Source organism: Rhinolophus sinicus, linkage group LG01 (assembly GCF_036562045.2).
Source record: "Rhinolophus sinicus isolate RSC01 linkage group LG01, ASM3656204v1, whole genome shotgun sequence".
Lineage (NCBI taxonomy): Eukaryota > Metazoa > Chordata > Mammalia > Chiroptera > Rhinolophidae > Rhinolophus > Rhinolophus sinicus.
The window spans coordinates 176,914,793-176,935,324 of record NC_133751.1 but is presented as its reverse complement, the minus strand read 5'-3'; the positions used below and the strand labels follow the sequence as shown (position 1 = coordinate 176,935,324).

At 35.3% G+C, this 20,532-nt stretch overlaps 1 protein-coding gene across 1 annotated transcript in view; it reads left to right on the top strand.

Annotated features, from left to right (window-relative positions):
* Positions 1 to 1,582: 1,582 nt before the first annotated feature.
* The window catches only part of BOLL (boule homolog, RNA binding protein), a 29,422-nt gene continuing 10,472 nt past the window's right edge, over positions 1,583 to 20,532 (top strand). The window contains exons 1-7 of the mRNA XM_019750735.2: positions 1,583 to 1,660; positions 5,596 to 5,739; positions 9,037 to 9,128; positions 11,020 to 11,074; positions 12,572 to 12,647; positions 15,991 to 16,118; positions 20,111 to 20,182. Of these exons, the coding sequence (XP_019606294.2) occupies positions 1,640 to 1,660; positions 5,596 to 5,739; positions 9,037 to 9,128; positions 11,020 to 11,074; positions 12,572 to 12,647; positions 15,991 to 16,118; positions 20,111 to 20,182 (588 nt within the window). The 5' untranslated portion in view covers positions 1,583 to 1,639. The remainder of the gene's footprint in view (positions 1,661 to 5,595; positions 5,740 to 9,036; positions 9,129 to 11,019; positions 11,075 to 12,571; positions 12,648 to 15,990; positions 16,119 to 20,110; positions 20,183 to 20,532) is intronic.

Genomic DNA, 20,532 nt, shown 5'->3' with positions numbered 1-20,532 from the left:
GAGAAACGTGAGCTTATATTGCGTGCAGAAATGTATAATGACTTTTAGGACGTTTTAGCTGAACTATATTCAACTAACAAAAATTGTTTCCCTTTTTATTTTTTGTAAATAATATGAAGAGTTAATCTTTGAACAAATTAAAATTAATATAGTCACGCTGCTTATTTTTAACCCTTGATCTTGAAAGTAAAATATCCCAAAGTCAAATTTTTACAACAGAGAGTACAAAAGTTACCACTGATGTAACTTTTAACAATTGTTGATGCTGGTTTTTCAAAATATATGGCAAAAATGATTAAGAACATAAACTGTTGTCAGAGAGATCCCTGGTTAAACGTGCTATTGCTTTTAGACGTTGACCAAATTACTTAACCTCCAAATCTCGATTTCCTCTCCTATACTATGAAGATAATAGTATTGTCTATCCGAAGAGTTGTTGTGAAAATGAAATGATTAAATGATACTGATTATAAAGCACTGTGAGTGGCACAATGTGAGGTCCTGATAAACGGTAGCTATAATAACCATTATATAAGTTTATCTAGTAATTATTTACAACTTGGTTATTTTTTCATATATATCGCCATTATGTTATATATATCGCCAATATGTTATATGGCAATGCACATATAATTCTCAGCTACCTTTCAGAAATATTTCTTACAAAGCAATCTTCTTTCAGAGGAGATCCCAAGGCTACTGGCAGCTAAAGCCACTCCAGCCAAGTCGCACAGTCCTCACCCTCTGGCGCGAGGGTGGCTTAGTTACCGACCGACTCCCGAAAGTTCGCTGCGGCCAAGCGGTACTCAGCTGGGTCGGGCCCGCGGGAGCCGCTCGGGGCATGGGCCTGGGGCAGGCGCCGGAGCCGGGACTGGACTGTGCCCCGGGTCCTGGCCAAGCGGCCCGCGCCGCCCCGCCCGCTCGTGGGGATGAGTGACGGCGACAACAGGTGCAGCGCGGCGTCCGCAGCTTCTCCCGAGTCTCCGACTTTGGCGCGTCAGGCCCAGGGGGGTCAGAGTTTGACTCTGAAAACTACACCCTCCTCGCTTGCACCAGCCTTCTGACGTCACCCCTCAACCGGCTTCTTGCACCTTAGTAAAGCCTGAGGTCACCTCCACCTCTCGAAACCCACCAGTCCCAGAGGCCGACTTTTCTCCAAAGGGGAGACGAGGGAAAGGCGTGCGGTGCATAGAGCTTTGCATGACCGTTCGCTCTCTCCTCCCCAGCCGTCCGAAAGCAGGCGAGAGTGACCCCAGATCCGCACACCGAGCCCTCGATCCGCACACCCACGCCCGCCCCGACTTGCGGCACGCTGTGCCCCTCAGACGGCCCACCTCCGCGACCAAGGGCCACCGCCGAAACCCGCCCGCTCGCGCCCCTCCCCAGCTTGAGGCGCCCGCCCGCCCCGCCGCCCCGCCCGCCCCGCCACCCCCGGCGTCGTCTCCCGGCCTCCCCACGTTACCCCCCCGGTGGCAGGTTCAGGCCCCGGGTACTAGCCTGCGCCCCCTGCAGCTGCCACTGCCTCCCCGCCGCTAGGGGGAGTCTCCGTCGGGAAACGTAGTGTTGCTTCATTGGTGTGAAGGTGCTTTCAAACTTGAGGTATCTGTACCCTTCCCCCCCGTTCTGAAGAGCGTAGAAGATGGAGACCGATTCTGGGACGGTAAGTACAGCGTTCAGGGCCCCGGAGTAGCGGGGATAAGGAGCAGTGTGGACTCCCACCCTCGTGGGTTGGAAGGCTGAGATCTGGAGTCCAAAACACCCACTATTTTACTGGGAAGAAGGCCCACATTGAAGAGCAGCCCGCCCGCAGACCCCGTCGGATCGTGTCATGGGGTCGGAAAGGTGCGGCCACCTTGGACTGGGTATAGGTGGGTTGGGGGACCTCGGAAACGGCTGAGAGGTTTCGGGAGGCCGTGCGTGACTGGGCCCTCTGCACCACAGGGTCCGGGCGAGAGAAACAGCTTTCCCGCCGAAACTGGGCTCGGTTGCGTCTTTGACGCTCGCTCCTGCCGGACTCATCAGCCCAGCCACCCACCGCGAGGAGTTGTCAGCGATGACGCCTCTATTCCCCACCTATTAGTGGGGGGCTGGAAAGCCTGAGAGAACTGGGGGTGGGGGCACCAGCGGCCCAGGTCGGACCCTGACACTCTAGCACCGAGTCCACGCCCAGAGCGGATCAGGGCGGAACACGGGGAGGGGCAGGAGACCGAGCCGGCCAGAGGGCCCTCGGCAACGTGCTGTCCCACCCTGCGCTCTGCCAACAGCCAATCAGCGCGCGCCACGCGAGGGCCTCGGGGTTAGCTGCTCGCTAGGCCGACGTCGACGTCGGGTCGGTACCGTTAAGGATTCCCGCCACCACTGCTGGCGGGTTTGTGGGGCAAAATTTCTCGCTGGTTAGCCTTTTTTTCCCTCCCGCACTTTGGTGGGGAGGGGGTGGATCCCCGTGTCAGTGCCCAAGTTCACGATGACCCGAGAGAACCCGAAGATTTTGTCTCCGCGGCCATTTCCCCCAGCGCCTCAACTTGCTGGCCTCGGAGAGGAAGAAGCGTCGAGGCCGTGACTGCGACGGTTAGCTCGCTCTCTTACTCTTGTCTTCGTTGGAAAAGTAGATCATAGCTTTCGAAGTTAATTCTCAAGGGGTGGAGGCAGTGCGAGCGCATTACTTTGGAGGAAATTTTCAATAAACTCTAGTACTGGAAGTTTACTGCGTAAGGACCCTTCTAACACAATAACAGCACCTACCTAGATGCTTTTCATACATTTGCAAAATTATTTTCAGCGGGATTTGAGGCTGTACTGTTTAACTCAATGAATGGCTAGCCTTCTCTAAAGAGCTTAGGTGTTGCCCCTACCTGAGCCTTGTTACTGATAACATTAAAATATTTTGTAGGCTATTAATTCATAGTGTGTTCTTCAGCCTTCAGACTTAATGGTTGGCATATCATGAGCAGGAAGAACTGATTAATTCGGTCAACAAATATTTGTTGTATACCAGCTACCGTGTCTCCCCGAAATTAGCTGGACAATCAGCTCTCATACATCTTTTGGAGCAAAAATTATATAAGACACAGCCTTACTTTATTATAAGACTGGGTCATATAATATAATACCAGGTCTTATATAATTATAATACCGAGTCTTGTATTAATTTTTGCTCCAAAAGACGCCTTAGAGCTGGTTGTCTGGCTAGGTCTCATTTTCGGGGAAACACGTTATGTACCATCACTACTTTAGATGCTGTAGTGAACAAAACAGGCAAAACCTCTTTCCTCATGAACGTTACATTATAGTGGAAAGAGACAGACAATAAATATAAATTATATAATATGTTGGCAAGTGATAAGTGGTAAGGAGAAAAAGCAGTTGGAACCCACAATAGAGCAGGAGGATGAAGTGAATTGGATGTAAAAAGTTGGTTTCTCTTTTCTCGTTATCATTTAACTAGTTTCTCAAGATTGGAAATAAAGCACTGTCCACTTGTGTTCATGTCATCCCTCTCTCAATGGAAAAAAAAATGGGGTTGACTTTTATTTAAACAAATCTGAGGATAAATGAGTTCATCCATTGAGCTCATTTTGTTTTTAAGAAGAATTTCATGACGGCTGTTTTTTTTTAAATTTTGCAAATAGGTCATTTCTACATTCTAAATAGGCAGAGAGATACGATTACATCTACTAGAGCTGTTCGATTATGTCTAGCAATACACATCTAAGTTGAAAAAAATAAGCATCCCAGAATCATCTATTCTGGGCACTCTGTCCTACAAATAAGGTGATTGAAGTTACAAATAACCTCCAAATGCCCAGAGAGAATGCTGTTAAGAATAGATTCCCAATTTCTTTCATTAGAAACAACAGCATAGCAATTATTAAAATGTGATGACTTTTCTGTGGTTTAACAGATGTTTTTTATAAACTTCCTTATGAGGGAGCATGTGTTTACTTCCCTCTTAACATTTTCGCTGCAACGTTCGTCTATAGTCGAATGATATTTCCATGCTGCTGACTATAGCGTTTGACTTTACCCCACGAGCTCAGTGTTCCAGAAAGGAAGTTTAGGAAAGCAGATGTACATTCTTCTATATTTTTGTGTTTTTCAAGAATGAATAACAATAGGAAATTTTTATATTTTAAAGTAATCATTTACTTTAATACAATGTAGCACCTTAACTGATTTACTTAAAAATATAAATACTGGACTTATTTTCTGTGGATTTTTGACATATTTTGGAGAACAAACTTGAAATCAGTTAACGCAGTGAAAAGGTTAAGATGAGATGTAGAATAGAGCCCGTAAGGTTCAGCCTATCACCCCTCGTCACCACTGGCCTAGTCATTTCTCTATACATCTTGCAGAGATTAATTTAGAGATTATAGTTTTATTGGCTAATGAAGTGAAAGAGGAGAACAAATGTGAAAAGAACAACTTCATTATCTATGTTGGAAATCCATTTTCATGTATTTGTTTCTCAGAGAATTGAAATTATGAACTTCAAGCTTTTTGAAATACTCATTTAGTATATTAGACTGTCTCATGTGTCTGTTTGGTAGTCCCAGAAGGAAATTAATTAGCAAGTTCTTGAATTGGTTTCTTTTCAAAATTCTATTCTCAAGCTTTGGAGGCTTATTTTTACAAAATCAGTCCAATCTTCACATCGACAAGTACATTTAAAAAATTGATGCAAGAGCTGAAAAACAGTGAATTTGAATGTCAGTGTTTATTAACTTGTCAATGTTTTTTAGCCAGAGACTGCCAGGATCACAGCTGTAGTTTCATAATGTTGGGTCTATTGAATTGTTGCAACTAGGAAGAACATATACCATGGGGCCTCTCAGTAAAAGAGTGTTAGAAAGAACTTATTATAGGATTTAGGCTTATGTTAAGCATTTTTAGAGGGAAAAGGAGAAGGGCTTTACTCTGAAAGGCATGTTGTCAGGATATGGGAATATGTTATGATTAGTATGTTAATTCTTATCTAGAAGGCAAGAAAAGTAGATCGAGGCTAATTGTGATTGATAAGGGAGTGAGCAATCACTCATTTAAGCCAGGAGAGAGGAATGTTTGGTTATTCTTGTGGTTTGGACAGTGCTTTTGCTTGTGTCAATGTTCAGACATGATTATTGGGTAGTCTTTTTATCTTGATCCATCACAATCACAAAGTAGCCTTGCCTGATGTTGGTGTTCTGTTAACCAGAGAACATCACAGCCTAGCTCTGAGTTTTAGACCAACTCCTACCACCACCAGGACCTAATTGGTTATGCCAGGCTGGCTCTTAGCTGTCCAAGGGCTGCTTTTCTCTTTCTCAAACTTCTTTTTGAGTTTAATATATCTCCTTAATATTTAAATAATATACTTAATAATTAACATAAGTATATTTAAGTAATATATTTAAAATTTCCCTGTAGTGAAGTCGATTCTACATTTCCTATCTATGTTGCCCTAAAAAGTCATTAGCTTTAATTATAATCTTCATAATATTAGAATAAAATTAAAGTCTAAAATACTACAATTTATTAAATGACGCATCTTATTTAAAGGTACATGTTTTCAGCCTGCAACAAGTGCTAAAAGTTTAAAAGAATTTTGTTTTACAGCAAACATCAAATCAGACGCAAACAGATTCATTATCTTCATCCCCTAATCCTGTGTCACCTGTGCCTTTGAATAACCCAACAAGTGCCCCAAGATACGGAACAGTGATCCCTAATCGCATCTTTGTAGGAGGAATTGATTTTAAGGTACCTATTTATGCATGTACCATGGTGTAATTTTTGCTTTAGAAGTTATTTTATTTCTCAGAAATTGTTTCTTTGTGCAACTATAAAAATGATAACATATTTGCTATCTGTACAATAATTAATAGGTTTCAAATTGTCTTAATATAAAGAATCTTTTAAAAAACAATGGAGGGATGGCCGGATGGCTCAGCTGGTTAGAGCATGAGCTCTCAACAACAAGGTTGCCGGTTCAATTCCCACATGGGATGGTGGGCTGAGCCCCCTGCCACTAAAGATTGAAAACGGCAACTGGACTCGGATCTGAGCTGCAACCTCCACAACTAGAGTGAAGGACAATGACTTGGAGCTGATGGGCCCTGGAGAAACACATTGTTCCCCAATATCCCCCAATAAAATTTATTTTTTTAAAAATGGAGGTTAGAGCATATGTAATTGTCAAATTTCACATACAAGGAAATTGAGGCTAATTGACATGTCTATAGACTCCTACCTACTTGGTGACAGAGTAAAGACTAGAATCTTACTTTTCTGCCTCTTCGCTCCATAGTCTTCATTTCACCATAGTATACTAATTATACTTTCTTGCATAGTACTCCAATAGCCCAAATAATAAGTGATTATAATTTATAAAAGAAGACTCGGCACACACAGACACACACACACACACACACACACACACACACACACACACACTTAGTCCTGTGAAATCCTGTTGTTTTTTTAACTTTTTTTTTTTATTTAAGTGTTTGTCCAGGACCCATGGCTCCAAGTCAAATAGTTGTTTCAATCTAGTGTGGAGGGCGCAGCTCACAGTGGCCCATGTGGAGATTGAACCGGCAACCTTGTTGTTAAGAGTACTGCTCCCTAATCAACTGAGCTAACTGGCTGCCCCAATGAAACCCTGTTTCTTTATCCCAACTTTCATCTTAGGTTCCTGAGTAATGTACTAGATTTCCATCTTTTGTAAATTGCTTTCTATCACCTAATTTAGAATGTGATCACCAAAAAAGGCCTGTGTTCTTGACAGAATAAAGCATCTTGACAGTAATATATTTATATAATGTAATAAGCCATTTCAGAGCAGCATACTTTAAGAGATGTTTTGCAGCATCCTCATGTGGGAAGTAGTAGTAAATAACTACAGGAAAGGCATGCATGGATATTTTAAGTGGGGTATACCCTTACTTCCAAGTGGATATATGGAAGGATTTCCAAGCTTCCATATTATATATTGGAAATTACAGGGAGAGTTGTCTTTCTTAATTAAAAAAAAAATCCTATGCAATTAGGGTATGATATTTGACATAACTCACTGTTTCCCTGTAATCAATCTGTCACAACTTGAATAGAAATGTTTTCTTTCCTGCTCAAGAGAAATGTTATGAACCTTAAGCAAATATATGATTGTTTCATTAAAAATAAAGTAAGTAAAATGACTTCTAATGAAATGCTTATTTTTTAAGTTTTTCTGTTTCTATGGAAAATATTAATGGCTCACCATAAATATTCAAATTAAGTATTCTTGTTCAAATTTATATTACAATAGCTTAGTATATATTTTAAATGAATCAATAAATGTAAATATGTGTGGGTTGGTGATTCCAAGTTACTGAGACCTACAATTTCAGTATGAACTTTGGAGGCCATTGATACAATGCAGTCGTAGTTTTAGGGTAACTGCTAGAGTTCCCTCCCTTATACTTAGACCTTTCCCAAAATCTCTAATAGAAATCCTTATTCTAGTGTTGATTCCATTTTGTATTTATTGAAATAAGCATTTATTTATTGTTAGATTAACTCGGTATTTGTCATCATGCAGTTTAGCAGGCTGTAGGTTACTAACTGAAAAACGATAGTATATGTAAGTAGTGAGGTAGCAGTGAAACTCAAGAAGCATGGCTCTACTGTTAGGCATGTCTTTGTTTATGTATATGAAGAAACATTTTTCTAGGGATATTTAAAGTTCCTCTTGAGGGCAAACAGTTACAGCTGAAGCACAAAATGAAATTACAATGAATTTAGTGCGTCTACTCTGAGAATAGGTGGTATGAGTCTTCTATGAGACTATTTTAATTAAAATCAGATATGCCAAAACCATCTTTGTAAGCATCTTGTACATTAGTCTATTTTGACTCAAGTTTTTATTTTGAATATTATCATAATGTCTGTATCTAGCTGAAATGTATATTGACTACAGACAAAGCACCTAAAAACTTTAAATCTTGTAGCTACTTCATTGTTATAAGAAACTGAGTTCAAGTACTTTTGGAAATATATCCCTTTCCTAGAACCTTACTCTTCCTGGATACTATGCTGATTAAAATAGTGACTGGTGTAGGCCAACATAACCAACCTACTTCCACTTCCATGACTGTGGTCCCCGTTAGTAATACAGGTTCCCGCTGCTTTCTGAAAGTAGAGCTTTCCTATGAAACCTTTCATCTACCAAAATGTTGTAAGGCCAAGAAGCATTTATATATGGGAAATTTTTTTAACGTTCCCAGATCCAAAAATATAACCTACCAAATCCTTACCAAATATGTATAATTATGCCTAGTTTTATGCTAAGCAAAACACCCTCACAAGCTTTCTTAGACTTTTCTGATACATTAGGACACATCTTGCTAGGAAATGCACAGAATAAATTGAGATAAAGCACAGATGTTCACAGACACCGTTCAAAGCTATGGCAGCTTGATACTGATATATGAGTACATTTCCAGAGGAAGGAGCTTGGCAGTGTCACTCTCTTTGCTCAGGTTGCACATTGCCTCTATAAAGGCTCTCTGCAAAACAAACGCTAAATGCTAATTTCACTTTTCACCTTTTTTCCTAAAAGTGAAAGTCCTCTTCGGATTTCTTTTGGTTAGCTCAAACAGGTACTAATGTAGGTCTTTTGTGAAAGCAAAGTAGTATAAGGCAAACTTACCAAAAGTGGGGGATACCTGTATGCCTTTACTGTCATTATAGCCATGGCTAATTAAAAATTTTTTTTCCTATTAATCGGCCAACTAGAGAACAAGAATTCCTTTAAATAGTGAGCTTTCTTTGTAGTTTTCAAACAGTTCACCTTAAAATTTTTATGGTTAAGCTATGTTTAACAACATTAGTTACTGTATAAAGCAAACTATTTACATATATTGATTTTAATAACCTAGTAGTTTCATGCACTGTTTTTATGCTGAGAGGTATTCTTATATTCATATTATTTATAACCTTTTCTATCTCCAACAAAACGTTAAAGTTGTTTCATCTATTATTAATTAAAAATTGTTTTTTGTGTTTTTATGCCATTAGACAAATGAAAATGATTTAAGAAAATTTTTTTCCCAGTATGGGTCTGTAAAAGAAGTGAAGATTGTAAATGACAGAGCTGGAGTATCCAAAGGGTTAGTATCACTATAGATAGTATATAGAATTAACAATTGTGTTTTTATTGGGTTACTATGTTTTGTATGGTAACTTAACTGTAGTTCCATTTTTAAAAGGAGAATTTTGTGTTCTCTTCTTTCCTCCTTCTACCTTTTGATCTCTGTGTGTGTGTGTGTGTGTGTGTGTGTGTGTGTGTGTGTGTGTGTTGAAGGGAGGGAGACTCTAGTATTCTTTAATTTGTTGGGAAGTTTTTGTTGCATAGACTAAGGGACCATTCAGTATTAGATAGCAAGCACTTAATGTTGAGTAGATAATGTCCAGTAGCTAAGAGCCCAGAAACTAAAGGAATCCAATACTTTTGGAATTGTATACGTACTGCTTTAGAATAAAGCGAGCTTTATTTTCAAAAAGCTGACATGAGGGAATGTCTTTAGGTTGTGCCTCATAGACCTAATTAAGGGACTAATTTGAGAAATATAACTCGAGAATGATTTTTAATTGCTGAATCAAGGAGGATGAAAATTGAGAAGCAGTAGGATTTGTTTAGTAATAGTTAATGACCTTAGAGCTGTTTCAGTGGATTGATATATGCAAAAGCCAAATTTCAGAGAAGAAAAAGATAGTTTACATAGTGTACTCACTTAAGGAGTTTGACTGCAAGTTAAAGAAAATGGGTAAGATAGTGGAGATCGATGAAAGATTGTATTTGTTTTTTTGAAAGAGAGGCAAGACATACATGTTTATAGGCATAAGAGAAGGGACCAATGAGGTAGATAGAAAATTATATTAGTAGGAAACAGCATCTGACAGATGGGTACTTTTGCAGAGATAGGATCCTGCAGAGAGGTTATTTTTAAACAAATGAGATATTTCCTCAGATTGATGAACAATATTAGGATAACGTAAGACTGTACCTCTTGTTTGATTAAATAGTATTTTTAGTATTTTGGTAATGTCCATTTTTTATAATTGAAAAACACATAAAAACAAACTGTATTTTATGCCTTTTCCACTGGGTGGTGTATGTGTTCTACCAAAAAAATTAGTGTAAAAATATTTCCTTACTCTTTGTTTAAAGCAAAGATTTTCTGTTGGGCAAATAGAAAAAGAGAAATCCTTTGTTAGAAAAAGAAACTTTACATATAATATAGTAATTATGAATTTAAGAAAGTAATCAAGATATTTAGCACTATTCAAAAGAGCTTTCTTAAGTTATCTAAGTAGAAAATATGTTTTGGGAGATAATGCTTTTTTCTTTCCTTTCTTTTTGTTTGCCTACCTACTTTGACGTTTTTGGACATGGCATATATCATGTATTTGTATCTTGAACATTATATGAATTATACTCTGAAAATATGAAAAGTAGATGTAAAGTCTGGGTTGTGCATATTTTTAATTGAATTTGGGAAATATACTAATAATTGCATTATAAATTTATATGTGCTCGTGTGCTCGTAATAGTAAATAATACATTTGTGTACGCATTTACCAATAAAAAAATTTTATTGTGTTGAAAATTTTTAACTTTTTTAAAGTATTTTTTTCTTCTTCAATTCCTATTTAAGCCAAACTTCTATTATTTTAAAAAGAGATTATTGCTCTGGACTGAAATTCATTGCATCCTAATTTGTAAGCTAAAACATGACTCTCTCATGCTTTTCTGTCTTAAATACAATTCAGGTCTGAAACTGTTTCAAGATCCCTGGGTTTGTTTGTTTTTCCTTTGGGTCCCTTGACTCTAAGAGGAGGTGACGGTGTTAAACTATTAATAATTCTCCTAAGTTTTGCATGCTGCTGTACCATAGAACAATGCTCACTTTTACAGTAGCCCATTTCTTAAAAAGTAGAATTTTTAAAATATTGATATTACTCTAATGTTCTAAGAAAATTATTAATGCATTTATTTAGGTATGGTTTCGTCACTTTTGAAACACAAGAAGATGCACAAAAAATTTTACAAGAGGTATGACCTTTTAATGTATTTAACTTTATTTTTGGAACTTCTTTCTTTGAAGCTAATCCTTTGAGGTACTTAGTTTAATAATAGGGTTCTAGTACAATGATCAATTGCTAAAAAAAAATTAGTTTCATCTGAAGATTGACATTGGTCTCCAAAACACTTAGATTAATAGAAAAAGATTAAAGAGAAATGTTTTATCTTCAGAAAACAAATTCCATATCATTACATGAGTATGATTGTGAAGTTGTAATATAATTTTTCCCTTTATTTGCTTAAACTAAGAACTTGGGGATGTATCTTTTCTGAAGTGTTAATAGCACTATGACTTCCTAAAAAACACTACAAATATACACTCCTAAAATGAAGTTTCTGAGATTATTTCCCTTCTACAAAAAACTTTAAATAAACTAAGAATATTCATAGAAAAATCTGTAGCCTGCAGTTCAGTGCCATAATTTTAAATTTGGCAAATGTAACATTTAATTTTAAAAAATAGGTTTTGAATTGTATGTTATTAAATCATGGACACTCAATTCTCCTTATTTGAAGTAGTAATAGTCTATAAAGTCTCCACAAACACTGACTTAGCAAATATTGAACTGCTGTTCCTAGAAGAAATATAGGGCTAGGTTCCCACAAGCTTTTGGTCACAATACTTTCATCAACCAGTCAATACATAACTTTGTTTTATGGTGTTTCTGTTTAAAGACACATTTAATATATAGAAAGAGTGCCAAAAAAATGTATGAGCACATATACACATTTTAAGAAAGGAAAAACTGTATTAAAATTGTAATAATTCATAACAATAATAAAAGATGAATACAAGTCATGTGTATACATTTTTTTGGCACCCCCTATTACTGATTCATTAACATTGAACTCATGGCCAACAATACTGTAACTCGTGTCTAAATTAAACCCATCTAACACGTTTTCTCCATCACTTGACGGTCTTCTTACACTTAAGAACACTAGCCAGCACTTCAGCACTACACTCAAAGGCTGTTTTAAATAGCAAAATCACCAACATAAAGCACAAAAGTGCAGAAAACATGGCACTATATAGGACACAAAAAGGACACTTGTTTCCAGTAGGAAAGCTGAAACATGAAAGAGTGTCGCCTTGTTTGACAACTCAGCTGGGGACCATGTATATCAGGCAACTCAAATTTTTCACCTCTCTGCTCATGTCCGCTAATAACCCCTGAATTGCCACGAGTATAGATTTTGGGGTTACAAATATATTTTAATGAGTAGGTGAATTCTTAAAGTTCCATGAATAGCATATTGACTGTATTCCAGATTAGGAATTAATGTCACAACATTGGAAACAAGATTTAGACCCAGATCTGTTTAAATCCAAAGACTTTGCCCTTTCCACTGTGCATTGCTGCTGTCAAAGAATGTTACAGTCTGAAGTTTTAAAATTAGTTCTCACTAGTTTTTCTTACTGGTTCTATAAACAGTGCCAAAATAATTTATTTTTTCTTATTTTAGGCTGAAAAACTTAATTATAAGGATAAGAAACTAAACATTGGTCCAGCAATAAGAAAACAACAAGTAGGGATCCCTCGTATGTATTGACAACTAATGTATTTTTCAATATTTTTACATGGTTCTTTTTTGAAATATTAGACTTTCTGTAGAACTTCATTAAAATATCAGGTTCCTTTCATTTAACAAAGTTATTTTAGTAAAATTGGTGGCCAAAATGAGTATTTATCATCACAAATTAATAAATATATTAGATATTGGGGGGTTAAGGGCAAATTTGCATAATTAATGATGCTTTATGTATTACATATATTTATATCTTTAAAGGAAAAGTCTGATAAAAATAATTTAAAATTACAAAAGTAATTGGAAGATATTTAGAATTACTAATTAGAAAATTTTCTAATTAGAAAAATAATTTTAAATTAAAAGTACTACTGAAAGTTAAAATAAAGACCCAATATCAGTAAGTCTGGCTGCATGGTATGTTCTGTAACCCAACCACGTGTGTCATAATTATCAGAAGGAACAGTCCCTAAAGCTTTAAGAATTAGCCAAGTTATGTGGCTTCCTCAATTTTTTGTAGTGCTTTCAATTCTACTCTTTTATTCCTCACTCTTCCCACTTACTAAATTAGACATCTTTACAGTTTTTAACTATAATATTTATTAAAATTTCTAATAGAGTTTTCATCTAGAAGGAAAAACTCAGACTACTGTTATTAGTTGCAAGAATTAACGCTGTACAATGTAATAATCATTCCTTAGAAGCCCATTATCACCATCCATAGATACAGGTAGTAGTATTCATATTAAAACCCACAAGTTGCTAAAAATAAAACATAAATCAGCACCATGGTGAATGTTTGCAAATAGATGAACAGTTAAGAACTATTCAGTGTCACGGGTTTTCATTTATTTCATTTAATCTTTACAGCAACCTGTGAGGCAGGTTGCTATAAAGATTAGTTCTATTTTTATGAATAGAAAATTCAGTCTTAGAAAGGTAAAGTCATTGTTTTAGAAACATTTCTGCTGAAATACTCTTAAATGTAGAGGAAAGTTAATCTTGGCATGTTGTGGATCTTAACCCAATGCAACATACCAGAATTACAAATTTTCTTTAAAGTCTGATGTTCTATGCAAAAGTATCATATACTTGCATTCAGTTCCATCATATTGTTTGTTTTAATATAAAAATGTAACCTAAAAATAATTTTTTGAATAAAACTGATTCTGTAGGAAGATCATGTTTAGCCTGTGCCATTTCATATTTCTTGGCATACCATCCTGTGCCCAAATTTAAGAAGGGTAGGGTTAAATAACTTAACAAAATGGTAGCCTTAGCCTTCAAATCCAGGACTGTTTGACTTCAATGCTCTTTTTACTTTTCTACAAAGAAATAGTAAGTATTAAAAGTACGTTTATAAAATACAAGGGATTTTTATTTCAAAATTTTTCAAATCTATCACTTTTTTACATGCCCATTTCCAATATTCTAGTCCCAGCTACTAACTTTGCTTGGCTTGATTACTGGAAAAGCCTCCTAACTGGTCTGAGTCCAATCTTGCTACTTTCAAACCCATCATACACAAGGCAGCAGAGTGATCTTTCAGAAGTGCATATCTTGTCATGTTATTCTCTGCTTATTTTGAGCTGTTCTTCCCTTTTCTTCCATGCTTTAGCCGTCTGTCCTTCTCCTAGTTATAGAACATACCATACTCCTGATATACTGTTTCCTTTACCTAGAATGCTCTTTGCCATTCCATTCATTTTTAAAGCTCAGCCCAAACATCATTTCCTCACCAATGCTCCATATACTGGGGCTGCCAAAAATATGTATACAAGTGAACACTTTGGTCAACATTGCTCAAGCAGTAGTTTGCCGTAATCAGAAGTGTCTGGACGATGATGGTAACCACTTAGAGCACTGCTTGTAATTGCAGAAGTCAAACGTGACTTTTATTCATCTTTGTTATCTGTATATATTGAGTATTACAATTTTAATACAGTTTTCCTTTCTTAACATGTGTATACATTTTTGGCACCCTCTGTATACATAAATGTATGTAAATAATTAATTCTGTAAATTAGCTAATGATATCTTCCCCACCAGAACTTAAGTTCTATGAAGATAGAGATCATGACGTGTCCCATTTTTTTTCTTTTTGACTGTATCACCAGGGCCTAGTTCAATGCCTTGTAATAGTACTCACTCAAAATTTGTTTATTTATTTATTTAACAGATAAAACTATGGTTCCTTGATGATCTTTGAGGGGGGAGGGAAACCCATGAACTTCCTGAATTGTGTGCATAATTTTGTTTGAAGGTATATATTTCTGAGAAAAGGGTCCATGGCTTTCATCAGATTCTCAAAAGGATCAGATTAAGAACCACTAAAATAAGCAGTAACAATACTAGATGAAATGCAATGAAAATATAAAAACTGAAAAGTAGTAGTACTACTTAAAGGGATAGACCAGTACTGCTTACAGTGTGGTATGCAACCATCAGCTGTTCACTTGGATCTGTCAAAATGCAAATCAGACCCTATTCCAGACTTACTGAAACAAAATCTTTGGAGATGGGGCCCTAGAATTTGTATTCTAATAAACTGTCCAGGTGATTGTAATGTAAAATTTTGAGAAGCACTGGTACAGTGGAAGGAAGATTGCCAGGTCCAGTAATTCATATAATCTTGCTTGGACAAGTATTTAATCTAATTTGTCTTATGTAAATTTTTAAAGTCTTTTCCTCACAAAAATAATAATAATTTTTATTTTGGGGGAAAGGGATATATATAACTTGGCCTGGGAAAAGACATGAGGACCCAAAACTAACCACTTGAAGATTTGTACTGCACCAGCAACAGTTGTAGCAAAAGGAGACTAAAGAATAAAAGAGAGTCATAACATGAATGAATGCTTGCTTATAGTATAGTCTAAAGAATTTATAGGGTGGAACCAAAATGTCTTCAAGGAAATAGAATCTTTTCCAACTTCATCATCTTTGGCCTTTAACAAATAAAAGATCTTACTAAAGTCTTAGGAATTTTACTACAGTGTTTATAGTCTTCAGGTAAATATATATAATTTATACTAGTAAAAAAATGACTACTGATCTAAATTGTTAAGCTTTGTGTTTCATTTTACTTATATTAAAATCTGAATTGATGCATTTTCAGTTTTCCTTATTAAACTTGTTTCTTTTTTAATTCACCTTAAACTAATAAAAGCTCTAAGGTAGTAAGTTTGAAGATATATATACCTTAACAGATGGAATTTAAAAAAAAAACTTATAACATTAGGTTTTTACTGTAGCTATATAGGTGTGTTAAGATAAACATTTTCCAGTGGTCAGAAATTACATTTTTAACAGTTAAAATTAACATTTCAATTATTATTGTTTAATCTTTGCTTTAGGTTCCAGTATAATGCCAGCAGCTGGAACAATGTATCTAACAACTTCAACTGGATATCCTTATACTTATCACAATGGTGTTGCCTATTTTCATACTCCAGAGGTAACTGCTGTCCCACCACCTTGGCCTGTAAGTCATTTTATATTAGAAAGGTTTCCATCTATTTCTATCAGTTTTTTAGTATTTATTTTATATCTGAAATATGTCAGCCACAGACAAGTACAAATAACGTAACAGCCATGAAGCTACCATTCAAATTTAGTAAATGTTAGCATTTTGCCATATTTAATTTGTTTTTTTCATGGGGAGAATAAAATAAGATAAATTCATATAAAATCTCCTTATCTCCATTCTCTTATCCTCTTTTCCTCCTCAGAGGTAACCAGAATATCTTTCCTGTCTATTTTATATGTTTTTACTACAAATTTAAGTATTCTTAAACAATGTATATTGTTGCTCTGGGCAGTTTTTAAACACTATATAGATAATCTGGTTTTTCTATTCAATATTAGGTTTTTGAAATTAAACCATATTGATTCTAGTATATTTAGTTCACTTATTTTAAAATGTTGTAATATTCCCTTGTATGAGAATATATTCCCTAAATGAGGGCCATTATAAGTTTTTACTACAATCAAGACTAAACTTAATATCTAAATCTTATATGTATTATGTAAGTTTGTTCAGGACAGTGGTCTTCAGCATTTGTTGCTTATATAGCCTCTAAGTTTTTGAAAAATTATGATTACTCTTATTTTTAAGGTAATCTGAAATTTATCATAATTTTAAATAGTTTAGGCATATTATATACTGTAGATTTGCTTTAGATATGTTTTTATAAAACCTTATAGCTATAGATTTTGTTTAAGGATGGAAAATTTCCTATGTGTGGTGATGGATGTTAACTGGACTTACTGTGGTTATCCTTTTGAGTATATACATATACCGAATTGTTATGTTGTATACCTGAAGCTAATATAATGTTATATGCCAATTATATCTCAGTTAAAAAAAAAGAAAAAAAGAAGGGAAAATGGCTGTTTTATAAGTCAGTTAACAAAACTAGTCAACCAAATAAAACTAGTCAAATAAAACTTAGTTTCTAGTTTAAAATTCTGAATTTAAGGTCACATAGAGTTAATATGTATCCCTTTGACTATCATGTAATTTATTTTGTTCACTGAATGAAATAAGGTACCTTCTTTCCTTTAATATTTCTTATACAAGCTCTTTTTGCTTTGCTCTCTCCTATTTCTCAAGGGCATTGCCTTCTTGAATTGTCTATTTGTTTGATGCCCCGTTGGTGTTTACATTCCAGAACAAAGCATAGCAAGAACCAGAAAGAGTGAGAAAGGGAGCCGTTAATAATGAAGGAAAAGGGTAATTGTGAAAGGGGAGTATGAAAGAAGAATCCATCATACACTGACACATTAAGAGATCAAATCAGGAAGTACATATGAAATTTAGGATCTGAAACTAATACTCTTAAACTAATTCATGCCCATGTACCACTGGAAAATTTTCGTGTCCCTTACTTTGATCTAGGCTGTAGCATACACGTACAAGTAGAATTTCACATTCATAGAGTATACACACCTTTGAATAGATGTTGCCAAATAGTTATACTTTAGCTAACAGCTTATGAGAGCTCCAATTTCTCCATGATCTGCCAACCTTTTAGTTTACTAAATATTTATTGTTTTGCCAATATTATTATGAAATGGTATCTTGTTTTACTTTTCATTTGCCTAGTTACTGGTAAGATTTTCATATACTTATTGGCTATTCCAGTATCTTCTTTGAGCTGCCTCTTCGTATCCTTTATTCATTTTTCTATAGGGGTTATTTGTCTTTTTCTTGAGTTCATTATATGAATTTTGTAAATGTCTTCTAGTTTGTGGCTTGTCCATTAACTTTATGATTTTTTTGTCATACACAAGTATTTTGTTTTAATGTTGACAAGTGTATTAATGTTCTCCTTTATATTTCAGCTTTTACTGTCTTTTTTCCTATCACAAGAATACAGATATTTTATTTTAAAAATACTGTAGTGTTTCTGTTTTCACATCTAGATCTTAAATCTGAAGTTTATGTATTGACTAATCTATTCTCTTACACTGTTCTGAAATAAATCGTCTATCAAATAAATGCCAAGTTTCCATGTGTGTGGGTCTCTTTCTGAGCTTGCTCCTCTGTTCCATTGGTGTATTTGCCTGACCTGCCCAATTCTGTTTTAATTCCTGTTGCTTAATAACAAGTCATAAAAATCTAATACGGCTGTCCTCTCACTTTGTTAAACTTCAGGAGGAGTCTCTAGTCTATCTTCTAAGTCATTGCTCTTATAAATAGAAATTTTATAATTCAGCTTGTTCAGTTCTGTGAAAGCCTTTGTTGGGTTTTTATTAGAATTGCATTACATATATAGATTAATTTGGAACATTTGAGTATATTAAATTTTCCTATCCATGAACATTTATATAATTCTTTTATTTCCATCCATCAAATATTTCTTCCCCACAAAAAAGTTTGTCACATACTTTATTGGATTTATTCTGAGGTACTCTGTAGTTTTTTTTGCTTTTTATGACTGGTATATATTTTTTAAATCACATTTCCTAATAGGTTGCAACTGGTGTGTAGTAATGCTTTTTGATTTTTAAACGTTGATATTTAAACTGTCAAGCTCTCTTGTCATTTATAATTTATAATCATTTATAATTTAGTATACCTCTATTTCTTTCTGCTCTTTTGTTTCTCTTTTTTTTTCCCATTGAGTTATTGCACTAGCAATATCTCTGCTACAGTATCTATGCAGTAACACAGTGATTTTGTTCTTGAAAGAGGAAACAAGTTCGGTGATTCACCATTAATATTATATTTATACACAAACACACACACAGACACACACACAGACACACACAACACACACACACACATACATTTATACATACACACTGTAGTTTTGGGAAATACTCTTAACGTTAACCAGGGTTTCTCACCCTCAGGACTGTTGACGTTTTGGGCCAGATGATTCTTGTTGTGGGAGGCTGTCCTGTACATTGTAGTGTGTTTAGCAGTGTCCTAGCCTCCCCACATTAATGAAAACCAAAAATATTGCCAAATATTCCATAGGAGAGGGCAAAGTCATACCTGGTTGAGAATTAATGCCCTAAATCAATTTTTGTGTGCTAAGAGTTTTTATCATGAAAGGGTATTGAATATTAACAAATGCGTTTTCTGTATCTGCTGAGATTATCATTTTTTTCTTCTTTTAATCTATAAATAAATTATATTATGTTCTAATGTTAATCTGTGGTACAATTTTATTAGTACCACATATGACAGTCTGCAAATTGTGCAAAACTATGCTTTTTTTTAGTTTTGGGGTAGGGGTGAAGATTAAAGCAATGTAAATTAGATCTCATGTTAGAAAATGAATTTTAATTGTTGTTTTGCCTATCTTGTAATATGACTTGCCTGATTTATTAATGAGCTGGTTTTAAATAATCTATTTATAGGGTTAACTCTATTACTTTGAATAATCAAGTGTTAGATATATACTTTATTCAAACAGATAAGTTTATTGGATTATTAACACATTTAAATTTAAATGTCAAATTAATAAAATAGAATTTGACAAATGCTTCAATAAATAATCTACTTGCTTTAATTAAATGTTGAATAAGGGAATAGGATGTTGATTTTTTTTTCAGTGGCAAAATGAGATATGATTATTCCTTCAGTTCTAAGTGCTATGTAAACATTATTTACTGCTAGTCTCCATATGAAAATAGGTAGTGTCACCTTAAGTCCAGCTGCCATTTTCCTCTAAATATTCTCTTACAACTATAATTTCAAAATCTTTGAACTGAAAGAAACTTTTCTGGTGGTGTTTTTAGCATTACTGTGGAAATGAAACCACATGGAAGGAGGAATACTGTGATGACTTTAATAGACTTAAGTGGAGTTGGTAGTAACATCAATAATAGGTGGAAAATGACATTTCCAGTCATAAACCATAAATTGACTGAGTTTAGGTAACAATTCAAGATAAATTTTATTATAAGCTATTTTAAAGACTTTTCCTTAAAATAACTTTTCCATTTTCTTTCCTCTTACAGTCACGTTCTATATCTAGTTCCCCTGTGATGGTAGCTCAGCCTGTTTATCAGCAACCTGCATATCACTACCAGGTAAACATTGTATTAACGGTAAAAATCCTCTGATAATTTCAGTCCTTTTTTTGGGGTAACTTTCATTTTATTCTTTCTCATGCAAATACTCTAATAATTAAAAAAGAGATAGTTAAGCCTTGATAGCAGTGGAGTTCTTTGTTTTGTTTTGTTTTTATGGGAGAACTAAATGTCATACAGGAAGAGGGACTGTTTGCTTCCTTTTATGAAATGTAATGAGGTCAGTTATGCTCCCCTGGCTAAGATTTGATCTAAAAAGTCTTTAGAAATAATTACTAAAGTGAGATACAAATATTGGACCACAGGCTGATTTTTTTATATTACTGTCAATATTATGTGAGTTCCTTGTT